We start from the raw sequence: 22,377 nt of genomic DNA, 5'->3' as shown, positions 1-22,377 counted from the left end.
TTGTGGTAAGCACGAGAGAAGTTATACCTATTATTTACTGCCATACATTTCAGGCATCTAGCTTCATCTGAAAGAAAGAGTCACAACAAAGCACATGAAGTTCAACAGGAAGAAACATTTTATCCATCACATCTATCCAGTCAAGGAAAAAAAAAAAAAAAAAAAAAAAAAAAAAAAAGATTTGCAGACTAAACTTTCCCGTGTATTCCTCCTGCACACACATTTTGAATGGACTGGTTTTGTCGTTACTCTAATCCATACATACCCTTTTACTAATTCAACCACAATGAAATCATTTCCATCGCCACTGTTAAAAAGTATCAATCCGTCCAGGGAGGTGGTTTTGAACTGGAAAAAAAGGTGCATAGATGTGTACGCTTGTAGCGTGGCCAGTGCAACATAACTTGCTTTTGTTTTAAAGGTTACGGGGTCTGCTATGATGTTCCTGAACCCGAATCTTGCATTTAGCTCACAATAATCGATGTCTCCATTTTTACATAAGTCAATGTATGCCATGCCATTAAATGTGAGACTCTGTAGATGCCCAATAAAATTAGAAGGCACAGAAGACAGGTAGCGCCGTTCTGTTATTATTCCTGTTTCTATGTTGTGGAATTCCAGCCGTGTGTGATCGCCAGCCATTTGACCTTTAAACAGCAACAAGAAAACATGTGTTAGTGTCTGAGAGGGGAGGTCAAAGAGCACATCATGTGATTAAGCATCTGCAACATTTTCACACTTTTCAGAATGTGCAAGGCCAATTGTTGTCTCCAAAGGGAATTCTTCCAAATTCATCCTAATTACTGGTAAATCCAAGAGCCTTTCCAAAGCATTCAGTAAATTTGGATAAGGCCAACAGAAAAATTTCTAAACTGAAACAGTTTACCAGAGTAAATTAAACTGCCAACAAAATCCCTCACTTTAGTTACACCTAAGCAGATGTGGGGTTTTACTGTAAGTAAGTGCAATTACTTAACATGAGGAACACAGGGGCCAATCTCAGAGCTAAACCAACAATGTCAGAGTCTCATGAAAGAGAAACAGAACAGCTTGAGGGATTTTATTCCATGTGCCTTGCTTCAACGTGCATGATTTGGCTAGCGGCAGGAAGGATTCCTGTTTCAGCTGTCTTAGGCACATTAATGCCAGACCTGCTGCAAAAAGCCCTGTGTGACAAGGGTGGAGAGCTGCTTGAAAGCAGCTGGCTTTGTACCATGGGGATAAACCATGAGAGAAGGGGCAGAGCCCAAGAGATGGGCAGAGCAGAAAGCCTGCAGGAAGGGGGCATGCCAGCGTTTTGCAATCCTGGAGACAATAAGGGACTTGCTTATGTCAGAAAGGTGTCTGAAAGCAAACCCCACAGCTGCCTTTGAGTTCTCTCTGCCATGCCAGGACCACTGCAGAGCAAGAAGCCTGAAATTTGCTGACTGCAAAGCTAACCTGGAGGAAAGGATCAGCACTGCCAGAGTACACTGCATACAGGTCAGGTAAGTTTTTAAGCTAGTTATTAAATACCTTACTCAGCTCATCAAAATTGTGTTCACTCAAGAGTTCCTTTTTTTCTGACAGAATGCCCAATTTTTCCATGCTTATTTTAAAGAAGTAGGGCAGTATTTTCACAGGGCTGATTCATGGTCACATTGTGTGGAAAAACAGCTTCTTATTACTAATGAATTTCACCATTTAATGCACCTTTTGCAAACCATGGCCTGGATTCCCTAGTTCCTTAGTTGTTTCATGTCTCTCGTGGAGTACACAGAAGGTGAAGAGCAGACCTAGCCAGTCTGGACTAAGTCCTGGCATAAAACACTTCCCACAGTGGTAAAGCTGCTGGTGAACCAAGTTCCCTCTGTGCCTCCCCAAATATTCTGTTCCAAGAGACAGTGTGAGCACTGCCCCAGGCTGGGCATGGCAGAAGTGGTGCACAAAGCCTGGAGGAGGCTGACACAGCTGTACCTTCGTAGGTGTCATAAGCAAGTGCCTGTGGACATGTGTGTGACAGGGAAAAGACAAGGGAAAGAGAGATGTCCATATCTGGGGTTTGCCCAGGGAGATGAATTCACCAGCAGGTTAAACCTCAGCACTGAGATACAAGTACAGGCATCAGTGAAGTTACAGGAAAAAAATAGCTCTGTAAGTTTTAATACCATTCAGGCATTGCTCTAATAATTCATGATAAATATTTACAAGTAGCTTGCTTAGCTTTGGGATGAGTTCTGTAGGACAACTTGTGATTGAACCCCACCTGGGATCTGCACTCACAGGGCTGAGCACTGCAAGGGGCACCCTAAACCCCAGGGACAGTCTCCTTGGTGTTCTTGTTTCTAAACATCAGTTCTGAAGATACCACTTTCCCTGAATGCATTAAGCAAAAGTGGATTCTTCCATGCAGTAATGAGTCAGGGAGCTGTCTTGAAAAATGCCAAATGTGTAATTTTTGTTGGGACAAGAGCTGTATATTGGATCACAGCCAAAGAGCTGAGGAGCAGGTTTCAGAAAGGAACATTATGTATTCCAGTCTTGTATCCCTTCAGATGGCATTCCAATAATGTCATGGCAAAAATCCACCAAGCTTTGGCCTATAGCACAATATTCCCACTACATTAAATGTATTTCTTTCTTTAGCATAGTAATAAAAAACTTCCAGAGTCTGGGCTCGCATCCCAAATATCCCTCCAACATTTCAGGTCTACAAACATGCAAACAGGACTTGAGATTTCACATAATGCTCCACAGGATTTGTAAATGCAGCAATGAAGTAAAAAAGAATGTAGTTTGTCCTTACAACATTGGGTGTTTGGGGATTTTTTTTTTTTTTTTTGTTTTGTTTTTTTTTAAGTTTGTCAGGCTTGTGGAAAAACATCATACAAAAGGGCAATTGAATTTCAGTTCATAATTATAAGCTATTCTGTTATCTAAATTTAGTGATCTTCTAACCACTTTTATTTTCTATACAGTCTTAGAAAATAAGGCTCATCAAGGCTAGAAGTATTTAAACTCTTCTGTGAGGAGTAACTTCTTCAAAACCACCTGCATGGCTTCCAGTGAAAGCTACTTATGACTGAATTATATTATGCATCCATGCACACATCATGCATTTGTCAAAGAGGACCAAGCACAACTCACAAATGAACAAGTGGCATTTTATAATCTGTAAAAATTGGAAAGTCAGGCTGAATTATTTAATGGATTTTCCTCCTAATTTTTCTGGATCTGATGGGGATTCTTTCATGCATAGGAAATGGAATCAAAAAAGGAAAACAACATGTGGCAGAAGAAAGCTGGAATTTTTAGTAGGAAGTCAGTTTACTTCCTTATTTTCCTCATAAAACTATAATGACCTTTCACATGAAAAATTAATGGGTTGTATTTTAACCAAATTTCTGATTGTTGGAACATCTGAAGAAAAGTTCTAAGCAATTTAGAACAAGCACACTTTAATCCCATATGGCAACTCTTTCCCTATCCTTTCAGGAAATTCAAAGCTACAACACATTAAATTATATTGCACGTATTTGAAATTTAAACTTGTAAAGGCTTTCAAAAACACTCAGTGTTGAAAAAAACCCAAAACAAAAAAAACCAAAAAAAAACCCAAAAAAAACCCCACAAAAACAAAAACACCCCCCCCCCCCCCCAAAAAAACACCCCCCAAAAAAACCCAAAAACTTCTCACCACTTACACAACAATAAATTTTCTTTGTAGGAAATGTGACCTTCATGGAACTAACAGCAGATTACCCATATTTAAATTCCCTCTGTGCTTTCTCATGGATCAGTTTCCTCCTCACTGGTGGAGGAGGCCACAGATTGGCCACACAGACTCCTACAGGGAGTTTAGGAAGCTTAGGATGTCTTTTTCCCTCCAAAACATTGGGGTGAATTTCTCCTTTTGGATTAATAGCATTAAACATCTGTGCATCATGCAAATGCAGACAAGTTCCAGCTTGAAGAACTGAGAGGGAATCCAAGTCACCTGGCCATTTTTGGATGTAGCTACTGGTTTGTGGAAAGAATACAAGTGTTGCACCTGAAAGCTGGACCCAGGTTATGTAACCTGCAGTATTTGTAAATTAGAGCTCTGGCATGAGGAGTCCAGGAATTGTGCATTTGGATCGTGCACTAGTTTTTGATCTAAACAATATTCTCTACATTCGAATCTGCCTTGAGTAGCAGTTGAAACAGCAAAATTATATTTTTTTTTTTTGTATATTTCCTCCTATACTATGAAAAAGAAAAGAAATTGTTTAAGCCGTCTACATTCTTGGGAAAATCACCCTAGGCATCATAACATACACAGACTTCAGCACTGGAAGATGCATTGGTAATTTCTGATTTTAGAAAATATGTTCGTGCAGCTATATGAATTATTTTTCTACCAGGGATAAGACCCTCAGGGTTCTGCTGAGTTGAAAAGGGATTATTAAAGAAGTTACACTCCTCTTTAAAAAAAAAAAACCAAAACATTTAACTTGTTACCATTCTAACAAAGCTTAGAACCAATGATAAAAGTTGTTTAATGCTACACAAAACCAAAGGATAATTCTAACTAGCTAACAAAAAAGTTTAGGCACATTCTGCTGTGCAAGGAATCAGGGCCAGAATCCAGATGAGCTGCTATCAACAACATGCATGTGAACATTGTCTTGTACAGGACAAAATCAACGTGTTCTCTATTAACATTTCTGATAATATAAATACAGAAATACATTTCTATCATCTGCTAGCATACATGTCCTTTTTTTTTTCTCCCACCCCAACTGCTATTTTAGTATTTGAGAAAAACATGCTGCCTAATATATAATTATTGAGGACAGTTGATGCAAGATTCAAACTACAGTAGAATATGCTTCAAATGCTTATTAAATTCTTTCTTCCAGCAGCGGTTTAGAGTTTAGCTTCAACAATGTGTTGCCAAAAGCATTTTGCTTGCCTTCTCATTAGTGATGTACCAAATCACTTCTCTCCAATCACTGTATAAAACCATTCAAGTCAGCACAAAGGTTTTCATTGATTTCAATAGCAACCTTAGAGCAACATTTACAGCGAGTGTAAGAACACACTTCCACCAGCATTCCAAGATGCTTAATGTGAATTTTGAATCTAACCCAAGAAAAGGGGAAAAAAAGCATGTTTCTCTCAGATAAAGTAATTTTATTTCTGTATTTTTTTTTTGTTTTGTTTTTGCTTTGTGTTTCCCCCCAACAACATGGAACCCCAATGCCACAGTACCTGTCACAGCCTGCTGGTCATCCACCATTAACTTTAAACCTTTTCCTCGCCGCACCACACGCACTGTGTGCCACTCATTATCATTGAGGTTATAGCCAGCAAAAAGGGTTTCTGGGCCTTTGCCTGTAGGACATGCCAAACAGTCATTATGCAATCTTTAAAGCAGTTTACATGTGAACCTCACAGAGAAAGAGAGAAACAGAGAGACTGGCTGGGCAAATGTTAAAACTCACCAAAAGTCACATCAAGCAAGAAAATTACCAAGTATAAACAAAATACAGAGCTACTATATACTGTATACTATAGAACTATCACATTAAAACACTTCTAATGTCTATTTAACTATGTAAACACATTGTATATGCACCAGGTTTTCATAAATAGGCACAGTCAACATGGATTTAATTATTCACTTTTCAATCTCATACAGGCCTTTAAGAAATAGGATTACTGAGCCAAAAGAACTTCAAGTATGGATTTACAAGACTAGATTTTTGCTCCCTTATTAAAAATAATTTGGTGGAAAATAAAAAGTGGGCATGTATTATATTTTTCTTAATGTATGTCAACCTGTTTGTTTAGCTTCTGTTTATTAGGACTTCTCAGAACATCATCTATTACCTGATCTAGATGACTTGCTAATATTCAGATGCAGTACCTTCTGCTGTTAGCAGATCTTCAAGCCATACTTTCCTTTTTCATTTAATGGATTTTTTTTTTTGAAATCTGCTATTTTTCTCAGCAGAACAGCAGACACTTTTTATGCAAATTCTGTCTATAGCACAATGTACTTGTGATATCCAAAGTATTCACAAGCCTAGGAAAAAGGATACCTTTAATGCCCAGAAAAAGATTTCTCTTATGAAAAGGATTATGGAAATTGTTCCATGCACTGTTGACCAAGAAGTGAGAGAAAGAAAAACCCTGACTTTGTTTTTTGATATCAATAGATGATAGACCAAGCACTGCACAGATAGATTAAAACTCATGTGATGACTGTCCAAAAGGCAAAGCTAATCTGCAATAAACAAATTACATTCTTGTAAAACAGAGACATCCCTGGCCTGTTTTTCAATTCCTGTGGCAGAATAAACGCTGCTGATAACTTGAAGTTGTCAATTAAATTCTGGACTCCTCTGTGCAAAAGAGAAACAGAGCTCCTGCAGCTGGTCCAGAGGAGGGCTACAAAGATGATCAAGGGACAGGAGCATCTCTCTGATGAGGAAAGGATGAAGGACTGGGTCTGTTCAGCCTCAAGAAGAGATGACTGAGAGGGAACCTCATCACTGTCTAGGAGTATCTGCAGAGAGGGGCCAGAGGATGGACCAGGGTCTGCTCAGTGGTGCTGGGCAGTGGGACAAGAGGCAACAGGCAGGAACTGAGGCTCAGGAAGTTCCACCAGAACATCAGGAAGAAGTTCCACACTGTGCAGGCCACCAAGCACTGGAACAGGTTGCCCAGACAGGCTGTGGATGTCCCCCCCTCCATGGGGATATTGAAGAACTATCTGGACACACTCCTGTGCCAGGTGCTCCGGGACGAAACTGCTTGAGCTGGGAGGTTGGAGCAGATGCCCCACTGTGGTTCTTTCCAACATGACCCATCCTGTGATTCGGTATGAGAGACACATTATAAAATAACTTTTGACACAGAAACATTAGGGTTACCCATCCCCTCCACTGTGCCCTTCCAGGTGACTCTATCCCATGTGCCAGTCTTGCTCTGAAAGGAAATGCAACTAGCTCTGAAACTCTCCCACTTTTCTCTTGGGATTCTTTTCCATCCAGCACAGGCCAACTGTGATGGGTGAGATCTGTTAATAAAATCAAAGCCTAAAATCAAAGCATCTCTGACTTCAGAACTGCACAGAAGGAAAAGACACTAAGATCTTGATGTAGCTGTTCAGCATATTGGGCAGTTTTCATCTCAGATATTTTCCATCTTCTGTCAGCATTTTTTAAACTGCTGCTGGTTTATTGCTCTGCTTTTATATGCAACCTTTGCTATTTTGGGCATGCCAAGGGATCTCTGGGAACAAAAATGCAAAGCAAAGGCAGTGAGAGTCTCATAACACTGTTCTTCTGTGTCTGTGTTGACACCAAGCTAGGAAAGGTGTTCAAACCCAGCAGAAGCAGATGATTGGGGTCAACTACATGAATCATTCTGTTCCTTAAATGTTTGCTTTTTTTGACCAGTTTTGCATAAAACTTAAGTGAATAATATGAATGTGCTTTGAATGTGCTGGTATAGATGCAGTGATTAAAACCTTTAGCAATTTAGGTTTAGATACTTCAGTGGAAGCAATTCTACCTAGATTTGGAGATGACAGATGTATTTAAAAAAAAAAAAGCTGAAATAACACGAGCAAAATCTTAGCGAGAATTAATAAGCCTGCCTAGGCATACACCATTAAATATTATTGCAAACATATTCATACTTATTTGTTAGTCCAACCTTTTTTTTTTTTAATTTTTAAAGTAGTTGAACCACTTAGTCTCCATTATCTTGCTTCAGATCTCTAAAAGATCTAAAAGCATATGCAATTTTAATTTACTCTCACATTAACATCCCTCTGTAGTGTCCCTTCCGTGTAAAGGCTCCTCAGTGTATGTTAATATCAAATTCAACTTGGCTGCTCACATTTACAGGCAAATCTACCTATTCTATTTTAATGGCTGGGGACTTGTAAACTCTTCCTGCTGTAAAATTAAATGCACTTTTTCCTATGCATCAATCTATTTTCCTTGCAAGAGTACTCAGAGTTAAAAAAAAAATAAAAAATCAGGTCATAACTCCATGAAAGCTGCCTATTCCCACTGCATGCAATCCAAAAGAGGATTAAGAGGACCCCTGGTGAAAGGGCTTTGAAAAGGACAAACCATGGGAGCAGTGCACTGAAAGAGTCCTGGCCATGGAGAAACTATCCACTTGCATGGAAAAGAGCCCTTTCCTTCCTGGGGCTGATCTCTAACAGAGAAAAAAGGCTTTTGATTTGTCACAGAGGGTACAAGGAACTGCAAAATAGCCAGGCCCAGTGCCCAGGGGTCGTGTATCTACCTGTCCCATCATGCTGCTCCTCTGCAAAGCAGGACAGTTTTCCATGGCAGCTGAAGAGGGAGATCAGAAAGGATGGATGCTCACCATTCCTGTGCCGATGCAGTGCTTGGGCTGACTTCCTGGCCAAGGACATGCTTTCACACAGAAAAGCAGCAAATCTGATTGTGAGCAGAGTATTTGGGAGAAAACTGTCTAAATGCTTAAACACAAAACCATGTAGGGATCCATTGATACCACAAGACTACCGGAACTGCAGAAGAAAACTCTTAACAGACCTTGTTAAATGGCATTGGGCAGCATGACACATAGTTCATATTAGTACTTTCCTCACTGACTTTCAAATACATTGACATAAAATTAATTTAAAACACCATATTGAGATCATAAAGAGTCTTCTTCTGCCCTGGTTATAGTTCTTACAGTGAATCTACTATAAATTTATAGCTACTAAATCATTGACTCTCCAGTCTTGTTCTGACTTTACACTGATCTGACTCCACTTAAATCACACCAGCAGAAAGTGCTCTTAAATAAGTGTATTTAAATAAGAATTGGCATACTTCCACTTTTTTTTTTTTTTTTTTTTTTTTTTTGGGTGAGGGGTATTCTGGGCTTTTTTTAAAAAAAAAGTTGTTCTATATCTCCCACAAGAAGAAAAGCAAGAGCCCCAGTTAAAAGAGCATGTATATATATATATATATATATATATATATATATATATATAATTTTGTTTTACGTGGACTGATGCTATTTTTCCCAACTTATGTCCCTCCACTCCTATTTCCCATACTGGCCTTCCCCTGGAACTCATGTGTCTCTTTCTAGACAGGACATAGTTATTTTGCCTCACACACCAGCCAGCACTGGCTCACTTTCTGAGCTACTGATTCTCTCAGATATTAAAACTTTAATCATAAACCTTTTCTTTCTGAGACAAGATGCAAACTGGAAAAAAAAAAATCCACTAACTATCTCCTCTTGCTTAAGTATGAAATTTAAATTTATTATCAATGTCTCTTTTCCTATTTTTAAAGGCTTAAATAACTACCAGATTTTATGCATCCTTAGAGAAAATGGATAGTACCAAATAAAAGAAGCAGTGGCACTTTTATGGCCACCACAGCTTGCTCAGAGTTCATCATGCCAGTAAAATTTCCACATCCATTTAAAAGCAGATAATTGCTTGTACAAATAACTTTTTACAAAATGCAGACTGTGCAGTCAGTCAATACAGGTACAAACCTTGATGGTGCAATTCATTATGAGCTAAGAGATATAAAGCCCCAAAAATTCCCAGGTATGTGTTTACTTTGGCATCCAAATCTGAGCTTACTTTGTTGTCAGCACCTCAGCTGGAGCTTAACAGCCCTTTCAAAGTTAAAGGAAAAAAGTATGAACCTCCCAAAGATAAGAAAAATCTCAATTCCAGCACACTGAATACTCTAAATGTCCTCTGGAGATTCCTGTTCTCTTTAGTACCTTGTGAGGAGCTTGTTCAGCCTAAATCAAGTGCTGATGATTTGCTGAATTCCAACGAGTCAGTCAATTAACTTTAATATGCACAACTTTTCCTCTTATAGATATCTACTCTGTGGTACTTTACTTTTAACCAACTACTTGAACTGAACTGATGATTTTGAAAGAAGATACTTAGCTATTCCATTGTACCAAAACATGTTCAAAATGAGTTGTCTGAATTTGTTTCTCACAATGCAATCCACCACTACTACTAAGGCATATGACAAAATGCTTGGAGCCTTCAATTCTGCCATCAAAATAGACATGAAACATGAAATATAGAAAGAGGCACTATAAACAGAGACTAGCAAGGGAGACTGGGTGGCTCAGTGAATGCTGCACTAACCAGTGGAACCCAGGAAAACCACTAGTATTTATTTATTAGTCAGCATAAGAAAGATCAGTGGTTTCAGCCTGGTTTGCAAATAGAAAACTGTGCATACTACAGCCATCAGTAACAGGACAAAAAGACACTTGAACAAGAAGACAAAACCCTGGGATCAATTCAGATAACAGAGAAAGTTACTTAAGGTCAGGGTTGTCAAGATTTGAGTGAAAATAATAAATATTTTAGGATTCACCTTGCTATGCACAGACAGCTGAGAGACACCTCGGAGTGTCGTTGGAAATACCTGGTGCACAACAAGAGCATTTAATTAACTGTGCCACCTCACTTATCCTGCTTCCAGAGTAAATTTAGCGTGCCTCTAACCCAGGCTCCTGTCCCAGCACTCAGCCAGACCCACAGCCACTGTGCAAACCTCACGAGGCATCTGCATTTCCTACCAGGCTGCAGCACAAGAGGTTCAGGAGAGATTCCTCCAGAGCAAGACACAGAAACACAAGACACACAGGGTAAGGCATCTTAACCTTCACTGTCCTTTCTATGGCTGGCTGCAGAAATGTTGCTGGTCTTCCAAAATGCTCATTAGCACAGCTGAGCTTAAAAAGCCAATTAATATAGTGAATCAACTGTATTTTAAATGACTGGGCTGGTATCATCCCAAAATTCACAGGCTAAACATGTTTCTTGCCAACAAAAAAGAGTTGCATTGCCTTTTAAACATCAGAAATGTGTATCAGGTTGTCATTTACAACTAATTGATAGGATAACTTGAAAAAAAAAAAATCTATCTGCAAGTCAAAGAAATTTTCTCCACTGTATTTTCTTCCCAACAGACTCATATGGAAAATTCCACAAGAATAGCACATTCACTGAATTGTATCAAGAAAAACATATCAATCTTGCATAGCTTGATCCAAATGCTTCAGCCCACAATAGTTTTATTATAGACAAAATTGCTTTTGGCAATTTGGGTAATGTATTGGCAGTTAAGGATATTTTTATCTCTTTTTTTAAAACAAAATTTGACATTTCAGAAATTAAAATGAAGAAGACTGGAGCTGCTAATATCATTCATCAGCCTTCATTCCAGCTGTACAACAGATTTGCTCATATTCCTTAGAATAGCAGAAATATAGCATTAAATATGTCCATCTAGGCATATCTATATTTCTCATACAGAAGTGTAGAAAGCTAAACAAGATACTTTTGAAAATTCTACTGGCTTCTCCTCCATGACCAAACTACAAACAGACTGCATTTAATATTGATCTAGTTCTCTAGCAAGGAGAAACAGCATACAGTGAATTCACTGGGGAAGAAAAATCCATGGGAGGATATAAAAACAACAAATCCAGGAATCAAGCACCATCTCCAGTTCTGAGGGCGCAGAGTTTTCACTTGTCTGGTTCTTTTCTCTACATTTGTTTCTCTGACCATGGTCTGAGTGCATTTTCCCCCCTCCCAGCTTTGTCTTTCTTTTGGAAGCTGTTTAATTTAGGGTGCAATATCACACTTACTCATCCATTTATCTTCTTTTAAGCTGTGAGATATTCACTGTGGCACAGCTGCTGTCTAAACGGAGCCAGTGGATCCAGGTGGGAAGGCAGAACACAGGCAGATCTACTGGACTAAATTAAATCTAAGAAATCTGCTGCTGATGAGCCACTGTCCTGTGAAAGTCTATTCTCTACAAATAGGACCAGTACTCAATTTCAGCAAGATGGAGAAAGAAAAACAGCAGAAAGCTGTAAACTTTAGAGTTGCAAATCCTGGCCTCCAGGCTTCCCTGCTAGACCAAAGGATGTGCAGAGGACAGACATATGCTCTCAAAAGTGAGCTTAGCTGGTCAATAATTGGGTCTATACTAATCTGAACTGTATTTCCTAAAAAATAAAAAGGGGTTGAAGCTGCAATTACAACTCTCTGTGAACTCAGAGCACATGAGAGGATAAAACTGGTCTTGTTACTGCATTATGGAATTCCTCACCCATCTTAGAGACGTCTCTAAATGTATAACTTAAAATATTTATGGCTTAAAATCAGTTGCATTTTAATTTAGTTTTGTAACTCATCTAAGCAAGTGAAACACAAACAGCCCTAAGGACATGTAATTTTCCTTTTTCTTGGAAATAATGGAAGAAAAGTATCTCTGAAAAGCAGCTAAACCCAGAAGTCAGCTAGATCCCTCTATTTTTAATAAGAGTGCAGTTTCTCTTGCCTACTGCTCTCTGAGGATCATGACTATCAGAAAATGTGCTAAAGGTACTAAACGTTGCATGACTCTACCCCAAGGCCCTGAACTAAAGCAAAGTCAATGAGCATGAAGAAATATGGTTGTGGCTTTGTCAGCTCACTCCTGAATGCTGAGGCATTCTCAGAAGCCATGGTGAAGCTGACAATTGACTTTGCTGTAGCTGAGGTGAGCGTGAACTTTCAACACCTGGCAATCCTATGTTGCTCTAAAGAAAACTGGAGTGCAGGATTATTTACTTTGTATTTACTGCAGGTAAAGGAATGTGCACTCGCAAAGATTGTGCAGCTTTGCAATCACACTGTAAGGTCACATCCTGCCTTGGAGCAAGATCATTTCTTTAAAGTGCACTCAAGGCTTATCAGTGTGAGCTGGCATTCAGCAGATTCACTTCCACAAACTGCTTGTGTGGCTTTAGTAAATCTTAATTTGTTTTCACATTCACTTGACATGGCTGCTATAATAAAAAAATCCACAAATTTTAGACTGAATATGTTTGAGCATTTTGTTTTAAATCAAACTTAACCACTTTCAAGTGAATACCTTTGACTTCATTCTACCTAAGCTACTGCAGCACGTTAGGAAAGCAGCTATTTCACAAACCTTCTATGCCATTTGATAACCGAATTTATTTTTTTTTTTTTTAAATATCATGCACCACAAGCTTGCATATTACGTGAAAAGGAAAATGGGAAATTTTAACGCTTTTAAAAGACTGAAATTCTCCCAGGCAGGATTTTTGCATTACACTGAGCTTTCTAATTATGAAAGCTTGTTTCAATGGAAAATTCTTGTTAGGTCTGATTTAACAAAAACTTTGTAAAATGAAAAGAATGACTAATTCCTCTGGAGTTATTAGTTACTTCTGGAGTTATTACTTTTTCCCCCTCTATAAAAAGAATAGGATTGAATATCATGAGAACTGATGTGGGAACTTGGGAACTCCTCTGTAAAATAGTACTAAAACTAGCATTAACCCCCAATTTTAAGCAGTATTGAAATTCAAGTTTTTAAAAAGTAAATATTCATTGCTCAGATAGGTCTTTAATGGCAGCCAGAATCTCTAATATTCATTATTTCTATAATAAATTATTTCTAGTATAAATTCAGAGTTTTATCAATACTACTGATTTGTGAGATATGGCTTAAAATAGGGGGGAAAAGCAATCCTAAGATAAATTCAAGTTTTTCCTTTGCCAAGAAGGGCTCGATTTTTACCTCAGCAGACTCATTATTCTGGCCTTGACTACCAAACCAAAAGACCCAAACCTTAAAAAACATGGAGACAGAAACACACATTTCCTGCCATGAATTTCTAGGAGCAGCAAGAACATTCCTCTAAGATTTCAAAGGAAGGGACTGTGCTACACCTGATAATCTCCATTTCCTTAGACATCATCTCTGCAAATTACTGTTCAAATAAGGTGCTCTCAGCTTCCAGGGGAATTTTGCTGTCTCCTCTGAGCCCAAGGTATCTGGAGGAGTTCTGACTTGGAAGAAGGATTTCCAAGAAGATGGCAATCTGAATAACTTTTATAATCTGTACCTTAATTGATGTCATTCATGTGATAAACAAAAAAAACCCAAAAAGACTGAAAGACAACAGTGCTCCAGGCAACAGATGCAGCTGATCTCCAAGTGTACCCTGAGGAGCCTGAAGAACCTGTGCTACTTCTTTCCACTTACACCCAGTGAAGTAAAAATAACCCAACTTACAGCAATCTTTGTAGAAAGAGTAGGCACACATTTGATTATTTCATTTTTTTTCTTTCATGGAGAGAATTGGAATATTTTTTATATATTGGCTAGATTATAAGTGACAACAGGAAAAAAAAAAAGAAGGAACAGCTTTGACACATTAGCCTTTCTGACATTGATATTGACTGTGCCCATTTATATCAAAACCATGGCTGTCAAAACTTGTTACGCTTTAAAATATAAGTAAGCACAACTTAAGTATGCTTATCCATAATTTACCTTTTTATAGAAAAAAATTATCTTTATGTTTAGTTAACATAACAGGAAAAAAAAAACATTTAAATATTTCCTTTTACCCTTATATCTTGCACAATGTTCTTAAGAATAAGCAGATTGGAAACTAGCTGGCATAGAAAGGAAGAGAATTTGGACTGTGACTTTATTTTAAGAATAGGCTCCTCTTAATTTACAGGTGTCTTCATCCCAAAAACACTTGTTATAAAAGAGTTACAACTAAATCTCACACTCATATCCTTTATTTGTTTTTTTAAATTTAACTGCTGATTTATAACATTTTGCCTAATTAATAATGAGAATAATATTAAAGGCTTATTATTATTGATTATTTAACTGTTTTAAAATATTTTTATAATCATCACGGTTCAAAAAGCACAATTTCTTGACACTGCTTATTCTTGGATACTTCTAGGCAGACATGAGTCAAGGAAGGAGGACTAAAATAGGCATTTCAGATTGTTTTCAGAAATTACAAATGGATGAATACAAAGGCTGGTCCCTGCTCCATGATCAGCCTCCACTGACTTTGATGGGCATACTCTTGGCATGCCTGAGTAGAGGAGCACAGCTTTAGTACATGGAATTGTTTCTAACATTGAGAGAATCTCTCCAATGCCCTTGTGCCAATTATCATCTCTCTAGGGTTGCGCTCAGCATCGGCGAGTGACAATTTTTTTATTTAACAAAACAAGTAAGCTTCTTGACAGAAATGCCTACTTGCACTTTCTTTAGGTGTGCTCTGTATCTGGATTTATGCAATTTTAGGGAATCAAGAATCGGTGCTGCTGCCTTTCAGAGGTAGTGCTGCTCTTATTCACAGCCAATTAGCTGGTCAGCTGGGCTCCTGAGTGTCTTGTAGCATGGCAGTGATGGTGTCAGCTGTTCTCCTGCTAGCTGGAGATGTGAGAATGCTTCCCTCCAGAGCAAACGCTGTGGTCCTTTCCTCCTAGGAAACAGCAGACTTGCTTTCAAGCTGCTGAAATGTCACACAGCAAAAACTGCAGAGACACTTCGAAGTACACCAGTAACCACAACAAAAATCCGGCAGGTAATTTTCTCCAATATTCAACATTGTGTTTAAATTTTGGTAAAACTGAAACTTAATTGGCAGCGAACATGATTGCTATTTTTCACTTCTGATTCAATTTCCACAAGTCATATATAAACAGTTCATGGCATGTAAGTGAAAGATGGAATTGTTGACTTACCTATTTGAGCTTTCTTTTCCAGACAGATTTTACTAATAGTGAGAAATGCCTTAATGTGCAGAGACAGAGAGGAACTTGTAACTAATGATATTTTATTTCTACATACATGCACTTCACTCCCTGGAGGAAAATCTCACAAAATATAAACTGAATGAGAAATAATACCAAAGAATTAGTATAAGCTACATGAACCACAGCTCCCTTTTCCCTTTAATTGCTTTTTCTCATCCCATATCTTGGTCTTCATCTTGTGCCTTGTTGCTTCAAGACTGCCTAGACAAATAACTGCTGAAGAATTCCTTGCACACTTCCCAAAGGGGGCTGCATCTCAGAAAGCCAACTTTATCTTGGTGTCTCAGCTCAACAGAGCAATATCTCCTTTGAAGTGGCTTGTCTGATGCATTGAGGCCTAGAAATCAGCTGGAAGGGAGCATAAGTTAACCTCTTGACATGTCATCCAAAAAAGTAATGCGCTTGGATGGAAATCTCAACAGCTACCTGGATATAATTCATTAAAGCCATTGTCAAGAAGAGATAATAAGGAAGCAGTTATGTGGTTCCAGTAATAAGCTACTGAGTGCTTAAAATGTTATGATAGATGTTTCATGCATTTTAATAGACATAAATGCAAAATGTGCTAGATACAGAGTGAGTGCTTTTCATATAAGCAACTGCTCACCAGTGACATGCACTGGGTAGATGTTTTTAATGTTATCAGCTCTTCAAAAAAAAGCACATTGAGAAATGAATTACTGTTCTTATAACATTAATGAAGAATAATGTTGTAGCTGAGAGCTTGCTAGGCTCCTTCATCAAGACTGAACTTATGAAAGGATGCCTTGCTGCAGAGGAGTGAAGCAAGGATAAACGAGGCACCCTTCTGAAACAGCCAGGGAGCCATTAGTAAAACTAACACACACTTACACAAGGGTTTTTTGCAGATGCAGTCAAGGAGGGGCCACCAAAATGCCACAGATGACTCAGAAACCAGATTCTGTGAACTTCAATTTATGCAAATAGGTGGACAACTCAATTTCTGTGCTACATATGGGAAGGACAAAAGCTCTATGCTCATGTGCTGTCCTCTACTGTCTATAACCAGATTTCACTGGTCTTAGTGCTGAAAGAGTAAGACAATTCCTTACCAGGGATTTATTCCAGACTTCCAGCAGAACAAATATAGAAATGTATCAAAATAATTTTGATTGATGCAAAATTTTAGTTTGGCACCCCTGTCATTTTTCCTTTCTTTCTTTGATTGAAGTAGAGGGAGCCAAACATTCCCTAAGCATCTTGGCTCTCCTCAACACACAAAGCTGAGAAGCAGGATCAGACCTGACTCTCACTGAAATTAGTTGCACTTTTTTTTGATCATTTCGAAGTAGCATCTATTACTGTGAGAGGGACAGACAGAAACTTGGCAATTCCCCTCCACATATGCCAGACCTACTGCAATGCTCACTGGCTGTGAGAACCACACACCCCATTCCAATTTCACGCTCTTCGTTTCCCCTTTCCCTTATTTCCTACCAAATGCATGTCCATTCTATTAAAAATAAAAATCACAAGCCCTTATTCTGTGAGTTCCTTACACGTGTATGGACAGAATGACAGCTGTGAGCCTGTGCTGTGCTGATCAGAAAAGCAGCATCCACCTGCAGAGAGATGGCAATTTGGTTGGTTTTCCTTGAATAGTTCTTGAGATAACACAGCACCACTGAATTACTACAGCTTTGTTTTTGGAAAAAAATACCTATTCACTTAATAGATTTAAATGCTTTCTGAACTAAACTATTACTGATCTTAGTATCTTTTTACACAGATTTTTTTGGGGAAAAAAAATAACCAACTAATTTTCCATTCCCTGAAAATAAGTCTTTAGATTGTAGTATTACAATAGAAAGACTGGAGTGTTTCTCCATAGAATTTTAATTTATAAGCACTTCTAAATGTTTTCTGCAAACATATTAATAAATGCTACTCTCAAGAGCATTATATCTTAGAAATAGAGTCCTAAGAAAAAAAGGCAGAAAAAGGAAATAAAGGTGTTTTTACATGAAGTCTGATAGTATTTTTAATCTATGTATAAATTTAGAAATATCGTCAACTCACCAATGTTGAGTGACTGTTATTTTTTTCTTAATACTGAATGCCAACAATGAATTTCTTTTTTAAGGAGCTACAGACCAAAATTTCTGGCCAGAAAGCTCTTATTATTAAGTAAAAAAAAAAAAAAAAAAAAAAATTCACAATGCCTAGTGAATATAAAAGAGCCATCTTAATTAATGGCTTACCCTAATTTGACTTGATTTGTCAGTTAATCAAGAAGGTTTTTTGAAGAATTGTTGAAATATGGGCTCGTGTCATCTGCTGCCATCTGTGTGTTAACACTCTAATTTTCACGGAATCTGATTACAAAGTTTAGAATGACTGTATGAAACCCAGTTGATGATAGATTTATATTTTTTTTTTCAGCCTAATGTTTCTGTGAGTCTGTGATTACTTTCACTAGCAATTTCCTGTTGCTCTCAATACAGGGTATAAACTAGTGATGAAATAATTAGGGAAAGAAGTTGCAAATTAAGCTGGGAAATGGCACATAGGACCAGCTAGTTCAGCACTGTGCTTTCAAGAGCAGCATGGAAAAGCAGAATTGCTCTGTAGTAATTACTACTTTAATACAGTCACAGCTTCCAGTAATGGACTTGTCTGGGACTTCTGGAGCTGCAGAAACAGCCTTATCTCAGAAAGTCCTTGATGTATTTCCATTTCACTTAAAAAATCAATTTATTAACCTCCTGCTGCTTCTCGTGGCTGTATAATCATATATTTACAAAAATCCATTCATATTCTCGCAGGTATTTTTTTTTTCCTAGCATGCCTAGCTGCCCCATGTAGGAAAGCTGATCCATACCTGTAATCCTCCCTGCTGCAGTGACCTGTGTTTTCCCCATCTCAGTTAACCATGAGGAACAGGAGCTGAGCACACATGGAGCGTTCAGGAAGAGGATAAACCACGACTGCATAACAGCATAATGCTGCTTTCTCTCCTGGTCTTACCTCCTCTCCCCACAGCTGCTCCCATCCACTGGGATTTCTGGTCACTTCTGAGCACTGAGCTGTTTTACAAGAGCTATTTACAATGACTGCACAATTTCTTCAGCTCAGTGCCACCACATTCCATTGCCGTGCTGGCATAATTAAGGTGACTTTTTTTCCAGCATGAATTACTTTGTGTGTATTGCTGTTTAATTCCACCTACCACTTTACCAGTCATTCAGCATTTTGGAGCGGCTCAGAAAATCCTCAAACACGGCATTTCATTTGATTTTCTTAAATAATCCCGTTGCATTTGCAAATAATATCATCTCAGTGTTCATCTTCAATCACTCATGTATATGATAGCAGAGATTCCTGTGAGAGCAGCTGGGAGCAGAGCTTTTCTGTGGAATGACTGCCATGGCAGCCCCGTTAACTAATATGAATGACATTCCATTAGCTTTTATATATATTCTTCTCCAGAAGAAAATATTATTCAATTCCTTTGCTATTACTGATTAGAACAGGATTCCTTATTATCCCTGCAAGATTTGACTGCAACACCCACTTTCTGTCATGGAAAAAAATTGTGAGGATAATTTAAATCACCAGTCCTGAAATGTGATTAAGTCATCTTGCTTCTCAAAAGCTAAAGGAAGAAAACATTAAAGTAAAATAAGAGAAATTTAGAACCTGCTATGCATGAAAAACTTACTTTCAAGTGCTTCTTCCCATTAAAATATTTAAAAGGCCTAGTCTACTTCTTCTGAAAAGTCCTTTTATGAAAGATTTGCTAGGACCAGTATGAGCTAGACACGCACGGCTCCCTTGCATATAAATCAGGGTTTATTAATTCAAGACAGCCTATTCTTACAGATCCAGCCCATCCTGAGGCTGCTTTGTCCCTGCTGGTAAAATGAGAGGCTACATGCTTGCAGCAATCTCTGCTTTCCTACCCTCCAAGAGTCCTCTTGTCATATTTCATGTTTTAGAGGATCTCCCGCCCCCTGCTCCCCTTGCAGAGCTCAGGCTGAAGGATCACAGGGAACAACTTCAGCCCACTTCAGGCTGTTCCCTTGGGCTCTGCTTGTGAAACCTTGGCAGCACTCCAGAGCCCACTGTGGCCCTGGCTCAGACAGCCCCCCAGTCCACCAAACTATCTACATCTGGCATGGCAAAAATTAAAGTATGCACTGAATATCACAAATGGAAAGTCTGTTACTTTTCAGCAAATCTTAACCGTGTTTCTGAAAATATTGAAGAGGTAGTACTGAAAGAGTCTTTACCTGAATGCTAAACTGATGATTTTTCACCACCAATTTTGGCTACTAATTTTCAATTTTACATAAATAGCCTTGTGTTTAAGCTTTTACTGTTGCCTTACCGTGGCTATTGCAGAGCACACCACTGTGCCTTGAGAAAGCCACAGTTATGTTACTACTGCATGTTTGATTAGTGAGGACCCTGTTAAACCAGCTTGATCTTTAAAGTACCATCAGTAGAATTTGTGACTTAAAAAGACAAAAGTAAGATGGATGAAAAGGGTGAGAAGACAGGAAAGAATACACAAAAAAGGAAAATATCTGTTTTCTAGTAAGAGAATTTGAAATAATATTTTATTGACAGCCTTCCAGGAGACTAATGACAATTTTTTTTCCTCTGTAAACTAAGGAACAGCAAACATAGATGAAATTTTATAAGGAACGAGTAGAATGCGGGCACAGAAATAAACTTTATTGCTGTTTTTCATGTAGGCTGAAAGCACTGATAGAGCAAAGCCCTCAGTCCCCAGCAGCCAACCCTGAAAGTTTTGTCAGGGAGAAAGTAAATATCATGACCCTTAAATGGCCAGCATATATACAGCCTTTATTTTCACTTTAATGAAGGTTTGAGCTTTTTTTGCTGTTAATATGATTGTCTCCTATGCCCCAGCTAAGATTCAGGCAGGGTCCTTACCACTGGCTTTGAAAAATTATATGTGCAAGACTCTTTTTAAGATTTCTTCATAATAAGCTAGTTGATTCAAGTTTTCTTATTCTCTTTATTAGTTCAAGATTTCTTAACAACTATAACTGGATAAGGAAGGGGTAAAAATGGAAGCTTTTTAGATAACTTGAGCATTTCCCTGCAAAATTCCTGTGCTAACTAAAACATAGGCTTGAGATGAGAAATCAGGATATCACAAGACTGATTTTCTCAGTCACTCACTAAGTGATAGAATTCATTTTTGGAAGCCCAACGTGCCTTCATTGTTTCCTTCTCACAGTGCTTCCTCAAGCCAAACTGTATCCATGTGAAATTTTCCAGAAAGCCACAAAATAAAATGGATTTCAGACCTTCATTATCTTACGTGAATGGCCCAAAAGCACAGCATGCCCTTAGCTGGCATCTCCCAATACATATCCTCTTCGTGATGCTCAATGGCTTTTCCTCATGCTTGAAACACCCTAAAATTTCCTAGGTTCAACATCCAGCTTGTTTTACAAGCCAAATTCAGAAGAGACCAATTGTGATGTGCATAACTGAAGGTGCACATGTTTACCTAGAAAGCTTTCCCAACATTTCCCTTCAGTTGTCTGAAATATCAGTTCCTTAATTGAGCTAGATTAAGCATTCCACATCTCAAGAAGTGACGTTTCTGCCTTTCTGTACATAACATGTACTTTTCCAGGATGCTGTTGCTTAGATGTAGGCCAGATGAATTCATTTTGGGATAGCATAAATCTGTGTTGCTGAAAAAAGCAATGCACTCTTTCTACTAGAGATTGTCTTTCTACTGTCCCTGCAGCATCCTGCCTCCCCCTCATCCTGTTTTATTCTACAACAGGTGTCAGAAAACTGCAGCAAGTCAAAATTAGCAATTTTGTTAATGGGTCACTTTAGTCAAATTCATCACATAGACACTTGAACCTTTTGTGCTGGCAGCAGAGCAATGGGCAATGTAAGAGCAGGACCAGCAGGCAGGAAGAGAGAACACAATTTTTGAAGCAAATGACAGGGTTTTTTAGAGGCAGATGAAATTCTGCAACGCAAAAACCAAAGAATGGTACGCAAACTTTTGAAGAATGATCAGCAGTGGCCCTGCTGGTTCACTTTACTCTCCTACCATTCAAGAAACAGCCACTAATTTTCTCCAGAGCAGGTGGGCAGGCAGACTGCAGGAAGGGGTGAGTGGCTTTGCAGTCAGTGCCCCAGCGAGCCAATTAATGTGCTGGGCTCACAGGGTATAGCCTGTGCAGCACCACTTCTTTCCACCCTGCATTTAACAGAGAAAGGGAAATTAGAGGCATCTCTCATAACTGGCTTCTGTGCCTGTACAGAATAAATTATGTGCTATCTCTTAGGGACTTCACCCCTCCTGATTCTATTTATGCAGGCAGGCTCTTTTGCTTCCAAACTTGAGCTTTTTTGCTGAGCTGTTTTCAACCTTTGTTCCAAACATAATGCCTGGACAAGACAGGATGGTCTCAGTGCAGCTTCAGGACTGAGTATTGAGGACTGCAGGGAGAGCCTCTGAGTAAAGCAGCAGTTTTCCCTTTTTTTGGCATGGTGTCTAGTAGCAACTAGGAGATTGTAATCGGAATTTGGCTGAATAGGACCAGGTATGTTTCCAGTTTTGTTGCATAGCAGCAGATCCTCTTTTTCAGGAAATTATATGAAAAGGGGCCTTTAAACTGTTTTTACTGAATTAGAAGGAATCCAATGATTTCCTGTTCTAAATCTGCAAAGTA

At 38.5% G+C, this 22,377-nt stretch overlaps 1 protein-coding gene across 19 annotated transcripts in view; it reads right to left on the bottom strand.

The window, feature by feature from the left end:
- NRXN1 (neurexin 1) overlaps positions 1-22,377 on the bottom strand; it is a 673,407-nt gene that overhangs the window by 360,516 nt on the left and 290,514 nt on the right. For all 19 annotated transcript variants that reach the window (XM_053972550.1, XM_053972536.1, XM_053972537.1 and 16 more), the window contains 2 exons: positions 5,233-5,355; positions 266-647 (listed from right to left, as the gene is read on the bottom strand). In XM_053972550.1, coding sequence (XP_053828525.1) covers positions 266-647; positions 5,233-5,355 — 505 coding nt within the window. The remainder of the gene's footprint in view (positions 1-265; positions 648-5,232; positions 5,356-22,377) is intronic.

The sequence above is a fragment of the Vidua macroura genome, chromosome 3, assembly GCF_024509145.1.
Source record: "Vidua macroura isolate BioBank_ID:100142 chromosome 3, ASM2450914v1, whole genome shotgun sequence".
NCBI classification, from domain to species: Eukaryota; Metazoa; Chordata; class Aves; order Passeriformes; family Viduidae; genus Vidua; species Vidua macroura.
The sequence above is the reverse complement of the archived record's forward strand: the minus strand, read 5'-3'. Positions and strand labels throughout refer to the sequence as shown.